Raw genomic sequence first — 25,533 nt, forward strand, 5'->3', positions numbered from 1 at the left:
TTGTAGAGGATTTAGAAAACAGTACGTGTTGGAAATACACAAGGAAATTTTATATATAAAGGTCATCACTATTTCAGGAGAATGTATTTTACTGTTATGTCTTCATATAAGTAACTTCATACGTTTGTTCTATCACAGGTACAGGAATGGCTGTGCTTAAACTGTCAGACCCAAAGGGCAATGTCAGGACAACTTGGGGATATGGGCAAGGTGCCACTTGCAAAACTAGGCCCTTCACAACCAGTATCCAAACCACCTGCAACTCCTCAAAAACAGCCTGTGCCTGCTGTCTCACATTCCCCACAGAAGACTTCCACACCGCCTACTCCAGCAGCTACAAAATCTAAAGAAGAACCAAGTGTTCCAAAGGAAGTTCCAAAATTTCAGCAAGGGAAACTGGAAAAAACATTGTCAGCTGATAAAATCCAGCAAGGAATTCAGAAAGAAGATGCAAAATCTAAGCAGGGCAAACTTTTCAAGACACCTTCAGCTGATAAAATACGTGTCTCCCAGAAGGAAGACTCAAGACTCCAGCAAACAAAACTGACAAAGACACCATCATCTGATAAAATTTTGCATGGAGTTCAGAAGGAAGACATAAAACTTCAAGAGGCAAAATTGGCAAAGATACCCTCAGCTGATAAAATTTTACATGGAGTTCAGAAAGAAGATCCAAAACTACAACAGATGAAAATGGCAAAGGCACTATCAGCTGACAAAATACAACCTGCAGCTCAGAAAGAGGATGTACAACTTCAGGGAGTTAGATTGTCCAAGACAGTCTCAGCTGATAAAATTCAACATGGAATTCAGAAAGATCTAAATCTTCAAGATGTGAAAATTGAAAAAACTTCTGCAGTGGAGACAATCCAACAAGAAGCTCAAAAAGAATCAAAACTTCAGCAAGAAAAGCTGCCAAAGACACTTTCAGAAGATAAAATTCCTGCAACAGTAAGTTCAGATCAAAAGAAACATTTAAGCAAATCTGAGGAAGATAAAAAACCCGAGCTCCTGGAAAAAAGTACTCCACACCCAAAGGACAAAAAAGAGCAAATTACAGCTGAGACAACAGAACGTGTTACTGAGCAGAAAATGGAAGTTGAAGCACCTTGTGACAAACTGCATGAAAAGAAACAAGAGGATGTTAAGAAAGAGGATTTGACAACTGGAATTCCACAGATGGTTTCAAAAACTGAAAAAGTGGAGGAAGAAAAAACTCCTGTTCCAGTGTCACGTCTGCCAAGATCTGAGCATGTGGAAGCAGTGAGAGAAAAAATAGTAAGTAGCTTTTCTTCTCTAAATGCTTTTCTCCTTTGCTACAATTTAGAATCCCATCCTTATGGACCCTGTCATTGACATTTTACTGCTCTTTATTGTTTGGATGATTTGGTCATCCATATGAATGATATAATTCTCAATGACAGAATTAGTCTTTTTGAGTAAGAGTTTCACTAGTTAGTCCTATTTTTTCCTCACTGCTTTCCAATAGTTCTTGCATGATTTTCAGCTTAGACATATGAAACTAAGTGAGTTTCTGTTTCATCGGATTTCAAATATTTATGATTTCTTTATCTGCTTCTGTAGACAGTCAGGCCTTTGGAGTTTAATTGTTTAAATTGGAACATTTTAATAGTTCTTAGTCTCAAAAGCAAATAATTGATAATAAGTTACAAAGTATTTTGAAGTACCAAAGGATGGTAAACATTTAAGGAATATTTTTTGATGCCTGAAAATGGTATGTTAAAGTACGCAGCCTTTACATCTTTTAAATGTTTCATCTGCCTACCCCATGTTTAAGTAGTGTTTGTGGTGAGCTCTTCATTCAGATCATTAGATGACTTTGTAATAGACTATACTAGAATGTTGTATTTCTAAAGAAATTTATTTCCTAAATATGAAGTCAATAGCAAGCCACTGATCAAGAGAAGTGGGTAACAGACAATTTTTTGATAAATGGCAAAATATGGTTGTTTGGTTTTTTTTTGTTGTTGTAGTTTTTTTTATTTATTTGTGTGTGTGTGTGTGTGTGTGTGTGTGTGCGTGTGTGCATCAGTACTGAAAGTTAAGCTCCGAACACTATGTTACTTAAGTAGGAAGAGGTTTAGGAGAAAAGTCCAATCACGCCAAAATTATGTTTTCAACTAATATCAGTAAAAATTATCAGGTTTTTGTTTCTTTCTTTGTTTGTTTCATAACCAAGGTATTTGGGCAGAAAATTTTTCTGATTAGGAAGTCATTCTGTGGAGAGTTTTGTTAAAAATTATTATTTTTAGAAATCATGCTTGCAGTCAGATATGTTTCCATCACATGATATGTTTATATGACACAGTGGTATCAAGAGATGTGATATCACGTGGTTGTACTGAGGGAACACAAATTTTGTTCTCAGCATTATAGCCATCTGGAAACAACAAACAAACAAACAAACAAGAAAGAGATCTAAGAAAATGAAATATCAGTTTGAATATTTCATATTAGGCATGAGACTCTAGTGCAGCACTTTCCAAGAAGAGCAAGTTTGCAAAATGTCATTTTGGGGGCATTTTCTTTGTAACATACATTAATATCAGAGAACCTAAGAAATACTTTTTCTGTTTGTTTGTTTGCTTGCTTGCTTGTTTTATTTTTATTAAAAGCTCCCTTTTTTTCTGTTAAAAAACTTTCATCACTCTCTAGTCTTAGTGCTATATGGACATCTTTGTGTTCTATGAAGATAAGAAAGCACATGACAGTCTTAGCAAATCTAAGGTACACATATTTGACTTCTGTCTCTGATAGCAACATAGTTTTATCATAAATTAATTATTTCTAATTATCTCTTGATATATTATATGGTGCACCGGCATTTCACTTTTGTTTCACTTAATCACTCTCACTGCCTTCTGACTTAATCAGAACTTCCTTAGTTAACTCCCTAGATGAAGTTTAGCTTTCTTTTACTTTTGCCATTAGACTTTGAAGCACATTTAACTAAAGTTTATAAATCATAATAGTTTAATTCATGAAAGAAAATACATAGGTGTCCTCATTTAATTATTTTTAAAATTACAACACTTTCCCCATACCCCTATTTTTCCTCATTAGAAAAATCATATAAACAAAAACAAAACAAAGCAAAACAAAAATTTAATACTAAACTTGGAATTTTGAAATTCTGAAGATAAAGCTGTTGCCTCACCTAATTTATGCTTCAGGAAAATAAGTCCCCTGTCCCCCTTTCCCTCCCATTTTTTGTTTGTTTGTTTGTTTTAGTTTATTGAAGTATCTTAATGCTAACTTTGAACATTAGATACAATTCTCCCCAAGAAAGCATGTGACAGAAGTGGAGGATGAAAGAACAGTTTTGGTATCTTCACTGATACTGTTTGGATAATTAAATGATAGTATTTAGACACTGAAGATTATAAAATATATGAGGACAGAATCTTATGAAGGATTTCAGACAGGTGTGTGTGTAAATAATGATATAAAGACTCAGCTGCCAAATGACTAATGCCATTTTATATAAAAATCTGTGAAAATGGTGATTAACTAATGCTTGTAGCATCCTTAGAGGATAAAGATCGGTTGCAGTAAAGTCAGCCTTGGAAAATGTCACACAGATCTCAAATTATATTTAAAGATATGAGAACCTTTGAAATAAATGTGAGTTAAATATTGGAACATTCTTAAAGAGTTGGCCTCAAAGTATGGTTTAAGGTATCATAAAGCCATTTTTTCTTCAAACCATTTTTTTTTTTTTTTCCCCCAATAGTGTTTTAAACTGTAATTTGTTCAAAGAGTTATCAAGGAACAAACTGTCTTTGCTGATGATTTACAGGTATTTTTTAATTCCTAATAAACTATCTTGTAAATACATGTACTGTAGCAATTAACGGTCCTCACAAGGATGCCTAGAATTCTTGGACAGTTATAACATGCTGGTTTGTCAGTGTGTAACAGTTGACTTGGAACTCCCAATTAACATAAAAGTAGTTCTTATATGTAAATGAATGTTATAATGGTATAACTTGGACAAGTTTACAGCACATCAGCCACATGATGCAAGTGTCCCTATCATTTCCACCTCGTGTTTATTGAAGAATGGTCAAGTACTTTGGTTGAATACCTGATAAGAAATTGTGATATTGTAATATATTGCAAATCAACATTATAATGCTCTTAATTACAAAACATGGATGAGAGAGACTAAGTAAGAAAAGCATTTGCATGCAGAATTTTGGGCACAGATTATTAAATAAAATGTGTTCATAATATAAAAAGAGTAAGATTTAATAGCTTACTCAATCAGAAACAGTTTGCAATAAGTATAATGTTTCTATAAAGAAAATTACCTCTCTAAATCATGAGTTCATCTGCAAAATAAATTTTCTGCAACGGAATATAATCCATTATTACTCCTTTATTAATCTTACTGATGTATACACAACTTCAAAAACTGACAAGACTTTTTGGATCATGGTTTTCACAGAATCACAGAATTGTAGGGTGGTTGGAAGGGACCTCTAGAGATCATCGAGTCCAACCCCCCTGCCAAAGCAGGTTCCCTACACCACATCACACAGATAGATGTCTGGGCAGGTCTTGAATATTTCCAGAGAAGAAGACTCCAACACCTCCCTGAGGAGCCTGTTCCTTTTAAAAGAGCTCTAATTTCATATGATAACCAGTTCAACATTTTTAAGTAAGTTAGATATCATCTGTTTTCAAATAAGCAAAAACTTGTATTGTAAAATAGTTTTATGATGTACTATCACTATCACAGTATAAATGTCACTGGAATTGTAGGAATACCTCCAACATTAGAACATGTTCGTTATTAGCACAAATTAAACAGGTTGCATTTCCAACAAAATTGTTTTTTTCCTTACTGATTCAGATACATTTTTAATTCATTTTTTCATTTCCTAACAGTTGTTAAATATATGCATAATCCCTAGGGATGTTGTTTCCTCAACAGTTTGTTTGCCTAAAAATCTTATGTTTGATACAATTTGTTTACAAGTTTGTTGATATCTTCACATATATGATGACTAATCCTATCCAAGTAGATCACTGATCATTGAAGAACAGATAAAGTTAATGACAATATCCTTGAATGCTTGAAGGAGGAAAAAAACACACAAAGACTAAAGCTTGCTTCTCATAAATTGCATGCATATTTTCTCAAAACATAACGTGCAAGATAATGTTTGCATCAGATAACTCCACATATAAAAATGATAGAAAATATATTTGTATCATAATAGACTTGAAAAGAAAGATGAATTTTCTTGTCACATTTATTTTTAGGGAAGTCCCTAAATACTGTAAAACTTTTTCTTCTCCTTATGGTACAGATAGCAGTTTCGTTTTTTTGTTTTTTGTTTTTTCCATGATTCAGCATTTTATTATTTATAGCAGTGATATTATGGCATACGTGGATTCATCAACAAGGCAGGCAATGGCAGCACTCAGTTCCACCTCGTCGTTTGGTCACTGAGTAGATACTACAGATTAGACACACAGATGATGATGCTCTGCTCTCTCAGATTAGGAGAATAGATAAGGTTGTTCCATGCCCACTTGCTTGCTTATTTCTGAAATTAACTACTTATTTAACATGTTCTGTTTCATATGATTTTTTAAGTTATTTTATCACTTCATCTCTGTGGAACTCTCAGAGACTCACTTTCCCTACTTGAGCACAGTTTGTCCATCATCTCCTAGGGGACTTTCTGAGCTTGAATGATGTTTTTCTAGAAGCTAATCTAAATTGATGACACACATAATTGGGTATGTTTTTGCAAGTATGGACATATTAGAAATAGAAAAACAGTGAAATTGTAATGGGGGTATGATATTTCTAGATGAAAAAATCCTTTGCTTTGAACTGACAACATACTTTTAAAAAATGTATTCCAATAAATGTCTCTTAAAACTTATTCTGTAATAATGGGAGTACAGATATAAAGACAAGTTTTAAAGAGAGGGGAAGAAAAAAAAAAAAAAAAAAATCTTGTAATTATGCTTCATTTTTTACCTGATGGGAAGGGGATGTATTATTCTACCTATATGGGGCGAAAAAGTACATTTTTCATAACAATGACTTCTGAAGCATTTAAGTAGTGATGGCTCCCTAGAGTTGTTTGGCATGCTATTGGAGTTTTGTTCTTGTTTATGTATTAAACACAGCTTTATCACTAGAACTATTCTTAGAAATAATTGTTGTCAAATCTAATTTTTATGTACAACATTTTTTGCTCTGGTATCAGATACTTGAGTTTATTACATTGGGTTCTGTGCTATTAAAGACAGATGTGGTTTCTACTCAAGGTAATATCTGACTTTGTTAAGTAGGTAATAAATCATTCTGCAAAAAATGGAGGTTACTAAACTAGATATTGATGAGTAGATTAATTTAATCTTATTGCTAGTTGTTTTATTGGAAGATTGCATGCATAGTGACATGCCTGCAGGCAAGAATAGGTACTTTAACCATAAATTAAGTAATGGGAAAAAAAAAAAAAAAAAAGGCTGCTTTAAAAAGAAATAAATAAATAATTGATAATAACAAGTATTTGTTTTATGATATTTTGTCCTTAAATGTAACTTTAGTGTGAATAAACATTTCAAAATAATAAAAATTTGTCAGCAACTAAACGTAAGTGTGAACGTATCTACAAATTATCATTAAGCACTGTTATGGCTTTTTTGTATTTGTTGCACAGTATTTTTTTAATTTTTTTTTTTTTTTTTTTTTTTTTTAAATGCAGCATAATGCCAATGATGCTGATAAGTCACATATTTGAGTAAATTGTTAGGTCTACTTCAGGAATCCTTGATTTGATTAACAACATTGATAAATAGTCATTGAATCATCACAGGACAATAGAATGGCTTAGGTTGAAGGCGACCTTAAAGTTCATCTAGTTCCAACCCCCTGCTGTATTTAGGATTACCAGCCACTGAATCAGGCATGGCCCCATCCAACCTGGCCTTGAATGCTTTCAGAGATGGTGCATCCACAGCTTCTCTGGGCAACTTGTTCCAGTGCTTCACCACCCTGGTAATACCTGAGTTCTGTAACAAATACTGAGATCACATCATATTATTAAAATCAGGAGGCTTGGGATGCTTGTTCTCAAATTACTATTGGAGACACTTATTGGCTATGATGACAGCTAAGATAAGCTGTCATTTGTGACAGAGCTATTTTGTTAGTTGGATGATGAGATTCTTTCAATAAGTAGAGTATTTCACAGCTGCATGAAATTAGGAGGCATTTCACATCTGGGAGAAGGGAAACTGGTGTGAAAATTATTGTTGTAGGATATTCTTGGTATTTTGTTATCCAAAGGGGTGCTTGTCATTCAGAGTGGTATAAAAGGATCTGAAGCTAGGTTAATGACAAAGGATATTTAATTAGGATTAAGTAGGAAACTACGAGTTACAATGTTCAGTTGCATATGCCTGCCTTGTTTTCTCCATTTCCTTTGATCAATAGCCATCCGTCTTGCTTTTATCACATACAATTATGCTTTCCTAGCAGCAGGTTACCTCTGCATTACAAATGTACTGAGAAACTTGTTTTAAATGAGCTGTTGAGAAAATGTTTGCACACATATGGGGACATTCCAGACCATGTTAACTCATGCTTCAGTACTCTGTGTATTCTTATGTTACAATGTGTAACACTTACTTCAAAAAAAAAATGAAACTAAATCTCCAAAATTTGAAAAGGTTCACATATTTCTAGGGAACTGTAAAAGTTTAATAGGGCAAAGTAAGGAGTAGACCCCATAAATACTGCAGGTTACTTGGTAAGCTATATTTATATTTAGAACTCTGTAGGCAATTTTGAAGCATAAGTAATTAAATATTAATTTAAATTAGCCAACAACAAAAAAAAATGTCCAATGCACATATGAAAAAATGATAGACCATCATTAGATAGGATTCTGAAAGCAATTAACTACTCTATTTATTTTTTATTTGCATTTAAAATTTTACAGCTGATAATATAATTTACTGATGTGGAAAATCAGGCAAAACATAGTTAAATGTTAGCATAGTTAATGGCTTTGCAAAGCAGAATTAGTGTTTAGTCATTTACAATTTAATATAATTTGACTTAAAATTTTGCATCTGGAACTTTAGCTCATTTTTTAGAAAATACACTCATATGTAATTGCTTGGAGACATAAAGAATTTATAAGTATATACACACGCATATGTATTTATTTTTTTAGGAAAAGGAGGATGACAAAACAGACACATCAAGCTCTCAGCAACAGAAAAGTCCACAAGGTCTGAGTGACACCGGGTATTCTTCTGATGGGATATCAAGTTCACTTGGTGAAATTCCAAGTCATATCCCCAGTGATGAAAAGGACTTACCCGGAGAACCTAGTCAGAAAGACACCATTTCACAAGAAAGTCCTCCAAGCCCTTCAGATCTAGCTAAACTAGAAAGTACTGTTCTTTCTATTTTGGAAGCTCAGGCAAGTACACTTGCTGATGAAAAATCTGTGAAAAGGAAAGAACTTCATGAAACATACAGTGAACAGACAAAGGATCAGCACAAAACAAAGCCTTTGCCAGTCACTCCAGAGTCTTACAGTTCAGATGAGGAAGACTTAGTAGCTATTCAAGAAGGTGAAAGAACCATTGCAGCTGATAGCAAAGGAGGTGCTTCATCCCTAACTGACTACAAGGAAGAAGATGGAGGAGATGACATACTGGCAAGAAGACAACGCTATGATTCTGTGGAAGACAGCAGTGAGAGTGAAAACTCACCTGTACCAAGGAGAAAGAGAAGAGCTAGTGTTGGTTCTTCCAGTAGTGATGAGTACAAACGAGATGACAGTCAGGGATCTGGTGATGAGGAAGACTTCATTAGGAAACAAATTATAGAGATGAGTGCTGATGAAGATGCCTCAGGTTCTGAAGATGATGAATTCATTAGAAATCAACTCAAAGAGATCAGTGTAACTGAAAGCCAAAAGAAAGAAGAAGTGAAAAGCAAAGCCAAAGGAGCAGCAGGAAAACACAGGAGAATGGCACGGAAAAGTACTGCAGGCTACGATGATGACACAGGCAGACGGCATTCATGGCATGATGATGATGATGAGACTTTTGATGAAAGCCCAGAGCCAAAATACAGGGAAACTAAAAGTCAGGATGGTGAAGAACTCACTATAAGTGGAGGAGGAGGCCTTCGGCGTTTCAAAACAATAGAATTAAATAGTACAATAACAAGCAAATATTCTGAGACACCTGAACAACAGAAGGGTATTTTGTATTTTGATGAAGAGCCTGAGCTAGAGATGGAGAGTCTTACAGATTCACCTGAAGATAGATCTAGAGGAGAAGGATCTTCTAGTTTACATGCTTCAAGTTTCACACCAGGTACATCACCTACTTCAGTGTCATCACTCGATGAAGACAGTGACAGCAGTCCAAGTCACAAAAAACTAGGAGGGGAGAGCAAACAGCAGCGCAAAGCTAGGCATCGGTCTCATGGTCCTCTTCTTCCAACTATTGAAGATTCTTCAGAAGAAGAAGAACTACGGGAAGAGGAAGAACTGCTAAAGGAACAAGAGAAACAGCGTGAGTTAGAACAGCAACAAAGAAAAAGTTCTAGCAAAAAATCTAAAAAGGACAAGGATGAACTGAGAGCTCAGAGAAGAAGAGAACGTCCAAAGACTCCTCCAAGTAATCTTTCCCCCATTGAAGATGCTTCTCCAACAGAAGAGTTACGACAGGCAGCAGAAATGGAAGAGCTGCACAGATCTTCCTGTTCGGAGTACTCACCTAGTATTGAATCAGATCCTGAAGGATTTGAAATCAGCCCAGAAAAAATAATAGAAGTACAAAAAGTTTACAAATTGCCTACTACTGTCTCTCTATACTCACCAACAGATGAAAAACTAATTGGAGTCTTAAAAGAGGAAAGTGGTCAAAAGACACTGAAAAGCGCTGAAGAGGTGTATGAGGAAATGATTCACAAGACCCACAAGTCCAAGTCTTTTCAAATTGCAAGTGAAAAAGATGAAGTGTTTGAAAAAGAGTCTTTGTATGGTGGAATGCTAATAGAGGATTACATTTATGAGTCTTTAATAGAGGATACTTACAATGGAACTGTTGATACTAACCTTGCAATGAAACAAGATGAGAGTAATGAATATATACAGCAGAGAGGAAAAGAGAAAAAAATCAGAGCTTCAGAACAGATCTATGATGAACCACAGAAAATTACTGATCTACAGGAAGACTATTACAGTGTAGAGCCTTTATGTTCAATTGTGCCTCAAGAAGATATTGTTTCTAGCTCTTATATTATTCCAGAAAGTCATGAAATAGTTGTATTAGACAGCACAGTAACTTCCACCACTGAAGAAAAGCAGTTGTTAGATGCTGAAGCTGCTTATGAAGAGCTTATGAAAAAACAAAAAATGCAGCTAACTCCTGGGTCCAGTCCAACACAGCCAACTTCAGATTTTGCTCCTGCACCTGATATGAAAGTGTCTAGTACTGGAGAAATAGCGGATAGCATATCTTTAACATCAAGCACCACTTCAGCAATCTCAGATGTATCATCTCTCAGTAGCATAGCACTTTCTATTCCAGATGTTAAAATAACACAGCATTTTACAGCAGAGGAAATCGAAGATGAATACTTAACAGATTATGCTAGAGAAATTCAAGAAATAATTTCTCATGAAACATCGATGTTGACATACTCTGAGATATCAGAAGGTGCTGTATCAATTTTACCTTCTGATACAGCTTCCTTAACATCATCTACATCTTCTGTTTGTACCACAGACAGTTCATCACCTATAGATAGTGCAACCACAGGTTATGTAGATACAGCAGATGCTGTAAGTAAACTAGCAGATTCTGAAGACATGATAGCCCAAGTTCCCTTTACATCTACAGAAGAGTACTCTGAAGTGTGCATGCCTTATGAATCTGTTGCTGGAGCCACTACAAAGCCATCGATGGTCTCAGATATGGATACTGTGCATCAAGCTGCAGTTTGTTTACCTGAAACTGCACCCTCAGTATTCACCACTACAGTTACAAAACCCAAGCAATATGCAGCTGATACCATTACTTATGATGTCTCCACAGCAGAAAAGGATGGAGCTAGAAAAATGAAAAGTACAGTAGAGGCTGGCATTATCAAAATTCATCGTGAAGATTCACACAAAGAATTGAGTCTTGATATGACAAAGATTAACTTGACTGGTGCTACATCTGAGCAACCACCCCTATGTGTAGCATCAGTTTCAGTTAAAGAGCCTGCATCAGAAACACCTTCTGTACCTACACCCAGAGTTGTAAGTAAGACCAGCATGGTCTCCATGCCTTCCTCAGCTCCTGCTCTAACATCCAAAGTGTTTTCACTTATTAGAAGCTCTTCTTTGGATTCTCCTGCACAACCTTCTCCACCCCCACCTCCTCCACCACCTCCTCCTCCTCCACCGCCATTACCTCCACCTATTTTACCCAAACCAGCCATTTATCCCAAAAAGAAGTCACAGGTTCAGGCTCCCATGGCAATAGCTCCCACAGCGGTACCTTTAGTCACAAGTGTTGCTACACTGGAATCTACAGCTGTAGTAAAAAATCATGTGGTACCTATCACAAAAACTTGCACCCCAACACCACCTCCTGTACCACCCAAGCCGTCCTCCATTCCAGCAGGGCTTGTTTTCAGTCACAGACCCACTGAAGTAACTAAACCTCCAATTGCTCCTAAGCCAGCAGTTCCTCCACTCCCTATAGCTGTTCATAAGCCAGCGGAAATACAGCCCAAACCAATAGGTCTGTCACTGACGTCCAGTATGACTCTGAATTTGGTCTCTTCAGCTGAATACAAAATAGCATCTCCCACATCCCCTTTGTCTCCACACTCTAACAAATCTTCACCAAGGTTGACAAAACCCTCACAGGAAACCTATGTTGTCATCACATTGCCATCTGAGCCTGGAACTCCCACAGAAGCTATCACTAGTCAGGCTGTTACCAGCTGGCCTTCAGAAGAAGCTTCTAAAGAACAGATTCCCCAGCCTATGCAACCAATTTTTACTTCATCCATGAAAGCTGTGGAAATCCAAGGTATGGCAGATCAGAGTATGTATGTTACAGGTGCTTTGCAAACTATTCCTATCACTACACAATCAACTATTGAAAAAGTACCTAGTTCAATATCAGAAGCAGTAACAACAGAGGTAGCCAAGACCACAGCATCTGTAGTGAAGCGCCCAGTGCCCAGTGTTGGTTTAGGCAGTGTCGCTATTACTATACCTCCCGAGCCAATATATATATCAGATCAACCCAGGTATAGAGAGAATGGAAGATTCCATCCTTTGGGTGATGTCATTGATCTTCGCACTTTAACTAAGATGGATGTTGAAATGAGAGACAGCTGTATGGATCTCTCTGCTGTTTCCATGGATGTTAGAAGGCAAATGCCAGCAAGTGATACATCTGGGAGGCCAGTAAGTACTGTTCAGCCAGCTATAATAAATCTTAGTACTGCATGTATTGCAGATCCTTCTCTGTCTATAGTCACTGAGACAGTTGCTGTCATGACCTGTACTGCCACTGTAAGCTACTCTCCCAGCACAGACAGCCTTGTGGATCTGGGACATGCAATGACAACTCCACTGCAGCTAACAACATCAAAACATTTTGAGCCTGCCTACAGAGTAACAAGCAGCCAGCCCTTCCCTGTAAGTAGAGATGAAGTGCCAATAAATTTATCCCTAGGTACTTCAGCACATGCAGTGACATGGGCTGCTACAAAGCCTGTTACTGTACCACCTGTTAGTGTCACAAATGGTTGGACTGATCTCTCCACTTCTCAGGAGCCAATGGAGATTGGAGCAGTTGACCTCAGCACTACAAAATCTCACAGAACAGTTGTAACAATGGATGAAACTACTTCAGGTATCATAACTACAGTAATAGAAGATGATGAAAAGCCTGTGGACCTGACTGCAGGGAGAAGAGCTGTCTGCTGTGATATGGTTTATAAACTGCCATTTGGTAGAAGCTGTACTGCACAGCAACCTCCAACTACACTTCCTGAGGATCGCTTTGGTTACAGGGATGACCACTATCAATATGATCGTTCAGGGTCATATGGCTACCGAGGAATGGGAGGTATGAAACCATCTATGTCTGACACAAATTTATCAGAAGCTGGACTGTTTGCATATAAAAGCAAGAATAGCTTTGATTATCGAGTTGGGGCAACTGATGCAGCAGTAGATCTTACTTCTGGAAGAGTTACTTCAGGTCAGTATGACACAGCTGCAGATCTTTCTTTGAAATATGATTATGATGTTCCTCACCTCATTTCAGGATGATTTTTTATATATTATTTTTTTTCCCTTCTGTTGTTTTGTTTTCTTTTGGACATTGTGACAAACTGTTCTGGATTACACACGTATTTCATTTCTTCATTTTACATATGTGTTTTGCACAGAGGTTCCTGCATGTGCCTGCATGTTCAGAAATGCTGTTTCCTTCACATCTAAAATAGATCAATAACCTGAAGATTTGCATGTGGTTTCCCCTTCCCATTTAATTCATCAAGATGAAATGACTATCAGAATCCACAGAGCAGCATTCTTTTGTGGGACTGGACTGTAACTTTGCCCTGTAATTTCAGGTGAGGTTATGGATTACTCAAGCAAGACCACTGGTTCTTACCCAGAGACTCGACAGGTAATTTCTGGCATCGGGATCAGTACGCCACAATATTCCCAAGCAAGAATGGTATCATCACTCAGTTCCCCATTTGGCACTGGAAGTGTTTTAAGATCATCCAATGGTGTTGTTTATTCTTCAGTAGCAACTCCAATCCCATCTACATTTGCCATCACTACACAACCTGGTTCTATTTTCAGTACAACAGTCAGAGATTTGCCTACTATTCAAACAATTGACTCAGTGCCCTCATTATCAACTTTGCAACAAAATCAACCACTTCCAAGATCGTACAGCTTCTTGACAACAATGGCAGCTGAAAAAGATGCAAGTACTACCCTTGATATTGAGACAGGCTTACAACCTCTTACTCTAGAAGCTATTGCCACTGAGCCAACCAACTTAATACCTGCTACTGCATCTGAAGTTTATACAGATGTAATTGAAGATGAGGTTGCTCTTATCATTGCCCCTGAAGAAGGCAAACAGCAACAGCTTGATTTGGAGCGTGAACTTCTTGAACTTGAGAAAATTAAGCAACAACGCTTTGCTGAAGAGCTGGAATGGGAACGTCAGGAAATTCAAAGATTTAGGGAACAAGAGAAGTTTATGGTGCAAAAAAAGCTTGAGGAGCTACAATCCATGAAACATCATCTCTTATTTCAGCAAGAGGAAGAACGGCAAGCTCAGTATATTATGAGACAAGAGACATTAGCCCAGCAGCAGCTGCAACTTGAACAGTTCCAACAACTTCAACAACAGCTCCACCAACAGTTAGAAGAACAAAAAATTCGACAAATATATCAGTATGGTTATGACCCTTCAGGAACTGGCTCTCCACAAACAACCACAGATCAAGCCCTTTTGGAAGGACAATATGCAACCACAGAAAACGGCCAGTTTTGGCCTACTGATGATGCAACCACTACAGCTTCAGGAGTGCTGGGTATTGAAATTCCACCAAGCCAAACATGGTATACAGTTCAGTCAGATGGCATTACCCAGTACATACCTAGGTCTGGTATCCTAAGCTCTGTTTCAGAAATGTCTCTGAAGGATATTGATGTTAGAGAAGAGAAGCAATTGAAAAAGAGAAGTTCTATGCCAAAATTACGTGGTCCCTATGAAGAGCTGGAGGAATCTCTGGAAGAAGAGCCCCGGTGCTACAAAAAGATAGTGGACAGTGGAGTGCAAACTGATGATGAAGACGGAGCAGAGAGAGGTTACACAAACAGGAGACGGAAAACTAAGAAGAGCGTTGATACAAGTGTCCAGACGGATGATGAAGATCAAGATGAATGGGATCTTTCTAGCAGGTCTAGAAGAAAGCCTCGTGTAGGGAAATACAGTGAGAGTACCACAGAGGCAGACAAAGCTAAACAGTTCTCCAAAGTGTCTAGTATTGCAGTTCAGACAGTAGCAGAGATTTCAGTACAAACAGAACCTGTAGGAACAATAAGGACACCTTCAATCAGGGCTCGATTGGATGCTAAGGTTGAAATCATAAAACACATTTCAGCTCCAGAAAAGACGTATAAAGGAGAAAGTTTGGGATGTCAAACAGAGACAGAGTCAGACACTCAGAGTCCCCAGTATTTGTCAGCTTCATCCCCTCAGAAAGATAAAAAACGCCCGACACCATTAGAAATAGGCTACTCATCTCACCTTCGTCCGGACTCCACTCTGCAGGTAGTCCCTTCCCCTCCCAAATCTCCCAAAGTTCTCTATTCACCCATTTCACCTGTTTCACCAAGTAAAGTTATAGAGTCAGCATTTGTACCCTATGAAAAATCCATCACTGATGACATCAGCCCTCAGAAGATGCTCCATGCTGACATTGCCAAGGTTCCTCCATCAAGCCCAAAGGCAGCAAAGATGATGCAGCGCTCTATGTCTGATCCTAAGCCCCTGAGTCCCACAGCAGAAGACAGTTCCAGAGCTCAGTTTCAGTACACTGAGGGTTTCCTGGTAAGAAGTGTTTGCTTTCTTTTTTTTTTTTCTTTTTTCTTTCTTTCTTTTTTTTTTTTTCTTTTTTTTTTTCCAGTATGCAATTGTACAGCTGACTTTATTATAGCATGAGGGCTGATGCACTCATTAGCAGTGCCTATGTATGTAGTCTTTTTAAACATCTTGCTGAAGAGTCCCAGGGAATGTCTGTTGTCTAAAGCAAGGCTATTTGAGTCATTGCTTTGCCTGGAAATAGGAGAACTGAGATCACAGTCTTAGTGAGATTCAGGAAAAAATAAACAAATATTTGTTCAAAATTTGAATAGCTTATTATGTTTTAAATAGTACTTAACTGCTGATAAAACAGTTACTAGAAATTCCTAGAAAATGGGAAATGTTTTCTTTTTTAGTAATACAACATGCAGCTCATGTGGCATGGTCTGTAGTGTACTTACACTGGAATTACTGCACATAACTTCTGAGACAGCTGACAGCGGATATGTAATTTCATGATTTAGCTGTCAATTTTGACCTGTGTGGATTTTTTGGCCATTTGTGATTCTGTGGGTAAAGTTATGTCCCGGTGTGCCTGTACATCTTTTACCTCTTCCAAACGGAAGGTTTTCAGACCACTAATAGTTTGTTTCTGGTTTTGTTTTTTCCTGGTTTGTTTTGGATAGGAAGGTTTATTAAGAATGTATGCAAGTGTTGTAGGCTGTTTCTTACAAGGTCAGAGGAGATGTACTGGTTTTAGTTGAGACAGAGATGATTTTGAATAATAAAGGACTGACATTATAAATTTTCTATTTCTACAGTATTTTTCCTCCTTGAGAAGTAAGATTTCTGATTTGGGAATCAATCCATTGTTAATGAATGAGAGGAAGTAGTACTGTTTAACAAAAAAGCACTCATAATGTAACATGTTCTTGGCTGTCCTTTAGTCTGTGTCCATTCTGTCAATTGCAGAGAGAGCATCTAATTTGTAAGATCTCTAGGAGAACTGCCATTTGACTTCTGTAATTTTTGTCTTTTATATTCCATTATCTGTGAATAAATAAGTGAGTCTGTAGTGCAGACTGAATAGAATAAAGGAGGTTGGTCCTTCTGTTTTTAATATGTTGTAGTGACCATTTTTGTCTGGTTATATCCTGCAAGATCCTCATTGTAAGCAGTTTCTACAGCTTTATGTATTTGTCCAGCTGCTAAGTACATCCTGTGCTGTCACTGCTCAAAACCATTACTTGAAGTTTGAAGGGATAACTGTAGTTTTGGCACTGGTACTCCATATCAGCATCATTCCCTAATTCAGGATTAACAGCTTAAGTAACAGTAGCACAAACACTCCTTTCATGTAGAACAGTGCCTTAAAGAACGTTGCGCAGAGGTTATAAAAAGATGACTTGTAATTGATGTTGGAGGGTAACTGTAATATTGTAAAATGATTGGCAGTGCAGTGAAGCTATTACTGAGGACGAATGATTCACTTCACTTATTTTATAGATGCATATAGTTGTAATATAGATTGTATTCTTTATACAGCGGTGGATGATGATAAATTCTATAAGTACTGTTTTTTTAGAGGTGTTTATGCTGGAGTTTGAGCATATACAGTATTCATTAATGAAGACATGGAAACAAAAATCTTGCTTTCATTACTTACCCACATGATTGTTATCATTTTGCTCTGATCCCAAACAGTAATGATTCATATTGTTTATACTACTGTGCAGTCATCAAGCAGAATATAGTCCATGTCTCAAATTGCTTACAACCTAAATCAGTGAGGTGGACATTTTTATGGAACCTGAAATGCAAGTTGACCAATGCAAGGATAATAAAAATCTTGCATGTTTTTAAAGTGGACTGCACTAACCATGCCTTGTGGCATGTGGTGGGGAAGCTGCTCCACAAACCTCTCATGGCCATCACAACAGCTTTCAGCCCTGATGTTATATCAAGCACTAAGTGTGTTTTCCACTCTCTAATGCAGACTCTTGTGTTCAGTTAGCTTAGGCTGGAATCAGTAGAAAAATAAGGGAGAAAAAGTTATACATAATAAGAAAAGTACTTAGGAGGATTTAGAAAGTAATCTAATGATATCATCAGCATCTGGAAATATGGAAATAATTTGCTTTGGCATTATCTGTGTGAGTTTCAGTTCTTAGTTACTCAATCCAGTTGTACTAGGAATGGAGGATCTTCAGTTTCCTGAAGACTTCCAGTATTCTTTCCAGTGTATTCTTTCCAGTGTATTCTTTCCAGTGCGGCCGCACCTCGAGTACTGTGTTCAATTTTGGGCCCCTCACTGCAAGAAAGACATTGTGGCCCTGGAACATGTTCAGAGAAGGGCTACGAAGCTGGTGAGGGGTCTGGAGCACAGGCCTTACGAGGAGCAGCTGAGGGAGCTGGGATTGTTCAGCCTGGAGAAGAGGAGGCTCAGGGGAGACCTTATAGCTCTCTATAACTTCCTGAAGGGAGGTTGTAGTGAGCTGGGGGTTGGCCTCTTCTCTTGTGTAATCAGTGATAGAACTAGAGGGAATGGTTTTAAGCTGTGCCAGGGAGGATTCAGGCTGGACATTAGGAAGTATTACTTCGCGGAAAGGGTAGTCAGGCATTGGAATGTACTGCCCAGGGAGGTGGTGGAGTCACCAACCATGGGAGTGTTCAAGAAACGTTTGGATGTGGTGTTGAGGAATATAATTTAGCCAGGAAGTATTGGTAATGGTTGGACTAGATGATCTTCTAGGTCTTTTCCAACCTTGGTAATTCTGTGATTCTGTGATTCTGTATCTATGATTTTTTATACCAACTAAGAACCCAGTGAACTTAGCATCTTGGAAGTAAAGGATAAAGTGGACAGTGTTTACTTCTTTTATGCCTTAATATTCTTACTCAAAAATTCTTCCTGAAAAGGGAAAGGCAGAGGAAATCAGACACATCATTCAGAACAATGAAGTTCAGTGCAGAAAAATTTGTGAAACAGTTCACTTAGAAGAAGGCAGTGCTGAATGTAAAGAAAAGAAATGGAAATGAAGGACTAGTATTTTTTTGCATGGATGAATATCCCATTACATTTTTAATAGTTCTTATCTCAGGATTATGTCTTTATCTCCATTTATAAACACTGTGGGTGAAAAGGGTGTTAATGTGATGTGGTCACCTGCATGTTTCACAGACGTAATTTTGTGGCAGTTTATAAAAAAAAGTTTATCTTCATGCAATCAGTGAGCCAAAAAAGGTAGAAATAAAATAGTCTCATTTTAAAGATTACAGTAAAAATGACACTTTGTCCTCTACGTAATGCACTTTCATCATCCTTCCTCCACTGAAAAATATATTTATTATAATATTACAAGGGAAAGATTATGGAGGCTGAATATCATGGTAAAATGGTATCTCTACTTTTTACAACTACTGCTGTAATTTTATGTTCTTTAATGTCCCTTTGTAGGAAATTATGATATTTTGTCCAGTCTAGTAGAACTGAAAGACTGAGAAATAATCTGTCTGCTAATCTTCTAATGATAAATATCCAGAAGATATTACTTTCAGTGACAGCACATTTAATGTCAAAGTTATGCATTTTCATTTTACTTCAATGTTTATAGTGGCCATGGCTACTGTGAACACCAGAATGAAAACAGGTGGTAGATCCCTATTAAAAGAATTAAAGAATTAAAAGAAAAGAGTAAAAGGGATTGCTATGGTTTTTGCTTACTTTAGTAGCTGTTAGGGAGTAACCAATTGTAGCTGTGTCAAAGAAAAAATGTGAGATACTAGTTGCCAGTAGCAAAGCAGAGTCATGGAAGCCACCCATATAGAATTGTTTCTATGCAAAAGTACCCATTTTTCTCTTTTATGAGCTTTGTGCCACTTGAGCTCCCATTGGTAGTGAGCTCCCCAGGGCTATCTTTGAGACTGTCCTGCAGTCCTGTTTGGGCATTCACAGAATGTGATATCATAGTGATGATTTCTCTGAGGGTGTGAATTCCTCCTAGCATTTAAATTCAAATTAACCCATTCAGCCACAGAAGAAGAAGGAGAAAAAAAATAATAATAATGAAATAGCTTCACACCAGTGCATCATATAATCAAGTCACATGCCAGTCACAGTCAACATTGGCACTTGTACACATTGCATCTGAGTAGTCAAAGACGGAAGTTGTCTGCCTTTTGCCTTTAGATGTAAAATGCCTGCTCAAATGAATTGAAGCAAGTGACAGAAGATCTTGTAGATGAACTGTCATACTTACACAACATCTACAGCTAAGCAGTGCATAAAACCTCAGAAGTGTCTGTATTACTGAAACTAATGCAAAGATGCATCTGTCAATGGCCTGCCAGCTTCAGGGCTGGCATCATGTCTTTAAGCATCCACAGTTTGAATGAATTCTAAAGAGAGTTAACACTTTTCTCTTTTATTTATTTATTTATTTTTATTAGATGTTAGTTGCTGCAACTGTAAGACATAAAAAATTCAAATCTATATACTACAGAACGAAAGGCAACAATTTCAAGAAAAATCCCAAAAGATTGTTTAGTTACTTAAATAAAAAATGCAGAACTTAATCTATTGCTGTTTTAAGAGCAGAAGTGATTTTTTTTTTATTACTGATTTCAAAAGTATCATTAAAAAAAATGAAATTACAGAAACAAAGCACATTAATTTGTATTTTGTCCCCTAGACTATTGCTAACTGATTTTAAAAATACAAAGCAAGATGTCTGAGAGTGTTGGTTCAGATCTGTAGCACCTCATAAGTACATAATAAACGTAAAAGTAAATTACTGTAAATACTGTTCTCTATAATTTACTTCCTCATTTTAAAATCAAGTTATTGGAATTTACCTTGTTAACATTTCCCTTCTGTACCGTGTCATTTCTGCCTTGCCCAAGATACTGTAACTACAAAGTAATTCCTCATTTTCATCACTAACAACTTAATGGTTTGGATAAATCCTTACTGCATGTCATGTTTAGGTGAGCTGTATATATTTTGAATCACGATGTTAACATTTTATATTTGATATCATTTCATATTTTCAATTGCAAAGAACATGTGTTTATCTGTTTTCAGAAATAAAGATTAGGACTTTAGTGATTGGAGCTGTCCATTACTGTGTCAGATGTGCTGTACATCTGTGTACTGGAGAAGGGAAACAAGGTAGTGGCTCCCAGTAGAACTAAAAGCTTCCATATGTCACATCTGTCTGTTTTCCTCATCTTTTCAGGACTAAAGTGATCACCAGATTGGTATGCTAGTGAAGGATGTTCTGCTTGGGTGAGCAAGCAGATAAATGAACAGAGATAAAGAGCAGGGATAGTTGCATGGGGAAGTTTGGAGTTGGAAGTGTCTGTTTACCTTCATCAGAAACATGGAGTATGTTCCTTTCTTAGCATCATGTTAGAATTTCAGGTAACCAGATTTCTGCCCTCATTGGAGACCAGAACATTGGTGTTTCTGTTGGTTTCTTGTTGACTGTTCTTTGAACAAATTAAAAGGGGTTAGCGGTTTATTTTAGCTCTTATATTTATTTTAGTGATCTGTGAAGTATGTGGTCAAGTGATTGTAATTGCAAAAGACTTAATTGGGTGACTTAATTTTCTGGTTTAGTCTTATGATCTGGTCCAGAAAAAAAGGATAGAATATTTCTTTAAAAGTCAGATTTCAATGTAACAGCCATTACCTTGTGCAGAAACAGCTGGTATTTGGGCTTAAGGTATAGAAAAACACCCAGTGAAGAATCATTTTGGTTGTATGATGAAAGACTGTCCTAGATTTAAAGTTTAAAGATTTTTCCTTTATTTCAGGAAATCTAAGGGGCATCTGTAGGATGTGGTTTAATGAAACTCTTCTTGCACTGGTAGCAACGGATTCTTCATCTTGGCCATGTGTATACTGGTCTTAAAGTGTAGTCTGAAATTGTCCCGATTTGAATGATTCCTTTATTTGCATGAAGATTATTGGGATCAGCCTGATAGTACATTGAAATATGTTGTGATAGATTAAGTCAGTGAGTCTGGTTAAGCACATAGGTTCCTGTATTCCTGAAGGGTGACCCACAGCTATGTATGTGGCTGCTCCATTGTTCATGGACAGATCTTATTTTGAGTTTGAATTCAGGCCAGCAATCCAGAGAAGCTATAGATGTACCCACTGAATTCCTTTTGTTTTTTTTGGGCCTTTGTTGGGCTCATGCTAGCTGCAGGAGGGAAAAAAAAAAGCAACATGATCTGGGTTTCTGTGTCATCATAATATCACAGACTGTTGTTGGAAGAGACCTTTAAGATCATCTAGTTCAAACTCCCCAGCTATGGGAAGGGACTGCTCCCTCTAGACCAGGTTGCTCAAAACACCATCCCAGCCTGGCTTTGAATGCTTCCAGGAGTGGGTCATCCAACAAGCTCTCTGGCAACCTGTTCCAGTGTCTCACCACCCTCACAGTAAATAATTTCTTCCTAATATCTAGTCTAAATCTGCCCTCTTCCATTTTAAAGCCATTTCCTGTTGTCCTGTCGCTACATGCCGTTATAAAAAGTCCCTCCCCAGCTTTCCTTTAGGCCCCCTCCAGGTACTGGAAGGCTGCTATAAGATCCCCCTGGAGCCTGCTCTTCTCCAGGCTGAAAACTGTAACAGCCTTTCTCCGTAGATGAGATGTTCCAGCCTCTTTTTTTTTTTTTTTTTTTTTTTTTGGTCAAAGGGGAGAGATTAATAATTTACTTGATATGCACCATTGGTATTCTCTCATCCATAAAGGTAGTGGAGAGATAGATAGTGCTCTGATTCTGCTTGTCAGTGCTTCAAGGACACAGAAGAGACACTCACAGCCTCATCATTCCTGTGCTTCTGAACCAAAATCACAGCACAGCATGCAAACTCTTGTTCATCACTGGTCAAAATGCATAGCTCATAGCATTAAGCATGTTGAAAAATAGCATTTAGTATTTGAGAATTTGTTCTATCAAATGATGTTACTGTTCTCTATCTGTTGTAGTAAATATGAGGCAATCTATACTGTTTTCAGAAAATCCAAAATCCCTCAGGAGCTCTTGTAACTGTTTTGCAGAAATGACCTAAACAGCTAGAATATTAAATATTACTGATTTTTCTTTATGAGACTTAGGTTCTATTAGCAGTTGAATTATTCTCAAAAGAGTTTCCTGCTTCGCACTCGTGTAACTTAATCTCTCTTCTTGTCTAGACTTTCTTTAAAAAGACATCTTTAAAGTAGTAGTGTCAGTTCAGTAGAGCAATACACTGGGGAGGGGGATGTAAAGGCCAGTGATTCTTACATTCCCCAGCACACCACATCTCTTCTGCATTTCAAAACTGGAAACTGAGTTGAAAAGTCAGTCTCTCACAAAGACAGTTCATGACAACCTTTTATCCCCATGTAAATAGTAAAATATCTATCTTTTTACACTTCAGCATTTCATTAGATTTAAGATTACCTTTTCCACTGAAGTTTTGAAATATTTGAAGTTTAGAGATCTGTTAACATTTCAAGCTACTACTTCCTTTGCTGTATTTTAAATATTTTGGAATAACCTTTCTGTGAATCAAATAAGCCTTTTTGTTTGTTTGTTTGTTTTTGTTTTTGTTTTTCCCATCTATCAGATTTTTAAACAGACAAGACTTTTTCACTTTTGGTTAACATATTATATAAGCCTTGTTTTCTAAAAAGTATTTAACTGGGTCATTCTGAATTGCCTGTTATTTTAAATTAGTTGATTTCATACCTTCTATATTCAATACAGGGACACTCATGCATAGCAGAAAAAATTATGATATTCAATCTTTTTCCTTTCAAAGGAGACCCTTCATAATCTATTTTAAAGTGTAAGATTTATGGCAGAGTTGACAAAGAGCCTAGGCTTTCTGTCACTTGAACCTTTTCTTACCTGCTAACAGCTCATCCATCTCCCTGTTAGCTAGCTCTCATTTACACATTAAAAAAGAACCCATGGCCACAATCCTCAATCTTTTACCTTTTATGAAAGACAAAGAAGAATGAGGATATTTTAATCTCTGCACTCATTTCCAACTGACTTGATTATCTACCCCCATTATTCCATTTTAGGAATTCTTTGAGTTTTGGGTGTAGGGAAAGACCAATATAATGTTCCCTGCTTTAGAGAAACAAATACTGTATGTATGTGGAGCATAATAAAGCAACCATAGGAGAGGGACAGAAGAGCATACACTGACCATTAAGCTTGAACTTACTTACCTTTGTTTTGCCTCAAACTCTTCCCTCTTGCCAAGCCATGGAATGCAGAAGTTTATCTGAATAGAAAGGAGGAGGGTACAATTTCTGCTAGTGTAGTTGTCTGCTTATCTTAGATGGACAGGGTCTAACCTGCCTGAACTCAAGAGAGATTTTTTCACATGTTCTGCTAACTAGTTCAACTGCTTGCATTTTATCCTGTCCACTCTCTTAGGAGCAGCAATGACAAAAGCTTTGAAAAAGTGTACCAAGAAAATAAGCATACATCTTCTGAAACTTTGACAGAAGACTAAGCTTTCTATAAAAGCTTTTCAGCAAAGGAAGCACTGGGTGTGCCCTATTAGACAGACATTTGGTATACTAAAAGCAGAACAACAGATCACATTAGCTGATGCTAAAGGCTCTACAAGTATGATTTGTGTATCTAGGGAATCTAATGTTGGACTGGATTCAGCTTGTAGTTTGATGTTGTCCATATGAAGTTATTGGTTTGGGGTGGTTTTCCCTACTGAGATTTAAACACATTGGAGATACTCTTAGAACAGAGATTCTCCAGAGCTTTCTTCAGAAGATATCTAGTTTGCATGTACAAAATCCTCCCTGAAAACTTTCCCAATGTGCAATATTTAGAGAAAAGCATGGAATTTGTCCTTGTCAAAGTAGAAGACTAGTACCTTCTCCAAAACTGTAGCTCATAACTTATAACAAGCTTTAATTCCAACCCTTTTTACCTTAATATCGTTAAGATATTGTTAAAAGTTTATTAAATATTGTCTTGATTGGAGAAAAAAAAAAAACAAAACAAAAAAAAAAAACCAGATAGCTCATATGTTCTACTTGAAAATATCTGAAAAATACCTCAGTACATCCAGAAGTAATGATCTGGTGCTCTCTCTCAAAAAATAAATAAATAGGGAAGGAAGAAATCAGACTAGTCTTTAATGTCTAGTTAATAGTGTGTTAATAGTGAGCAATGCATTGTTAATGTTAAAAATCATCATTCACAGCTCTGAAGCTTTACATCTCAACTCTGAAAGTACTTGCTAGATCTGATTCTGTCTTGCCATAAGCTCTACACCGCCATTTGGATTAATAACACCTAATAGGAATTTTTTGAAATTAATAAGACTTGCTTATGGCAGAACTGAACTTATGAGCTTTTCGCCCTGGTCCTCGCTCTCAAAATGTTTCTGTTTTGATATTGATTTGCTAAGTAAATGTTTTTGTGTTAAAAAACAAACAAACAAACAAACAAAACCTAATTAATATAAATAGCTGTACTTACAATTCTAAGTCTGAATTTTAATTGTAGTCATATGGTTTATGTATTGATGCTCAAAAATCCAATGTGAGAATTGGGAAATACAAGCAAAAATTAGTTCTTTCTACAGTCTTTCTTTAATTTCTTCCTCCAGTATACCATTATTTATTTATAAACTAATATTTATATTTAGCAATTACTATTTTTAATGGAACACTACTTTCCATTTGAAAACTGAAAAGAGCTATCAGGTTAAATTGGTCACTGTCAAATTGGAAGGCAGCTTTAAGTGTAGCAAACAAGATATGTACGTAGACTTGACTCTTTAAAAATTTAGTTGCAATTTAGATTGTGGAAAAAGTGCTCACCTATCATTTTCAGATCAATTCA

General features: G+C 36.8%; 1 protein-coding gene across 7 annotated transcripts in view; it reads left to right on the forward strand.

The window, feature by feature from the left end:
* The window catches only part of PCLO (piccolo presynaptic cytomatrix protein), a 310,585-nt gene that overhangs the window by 130,579 nt on the left and 154,473 nt on the right, over positions 1 to 25,533 (forward strand). For 6 of the 7 annotated variants that reach the window (XR_014948100.1, XM_015879726.3, XM_015879813.3 and 3 more), the window contains exons 4-6: positions 139 to 1,278; positions 8,232 to 13,293; positions 13,670 to 15,675. Coding sequence is in view for 6 of the 7 variants with exons in the window: in XM_015879726.3 (XP_015735212.2) it covers positions 139 to 1,278; positions 8,232 to 13,293; positions 13,670 to 15,675 (8,208 nt within the window). In the remaining variant the exon portion in view is untranslated. The remainder of the gene's footprint in view (positions 1 to 138; positions 1,279 to 8,231; positions 13,294 to 13,669; positions 15,676 to 25,533) is intronic. The other variant, XM_085552808.1, reaches the window with a different exon arrangement.

Source organism: Coturnix japonica, chromosome 1 (assembly GCF_054131305.1).
Source record: "Coturnix japonica strain WE chromosome 1, WE-NBRP24, whole genome shotgun sequence".
Lineage (NCBI taxonomy): Eukaryota > Metazoa > Chordata > Aves > Galliformes > Phasianidae > Coturnix > Coturnix japonica.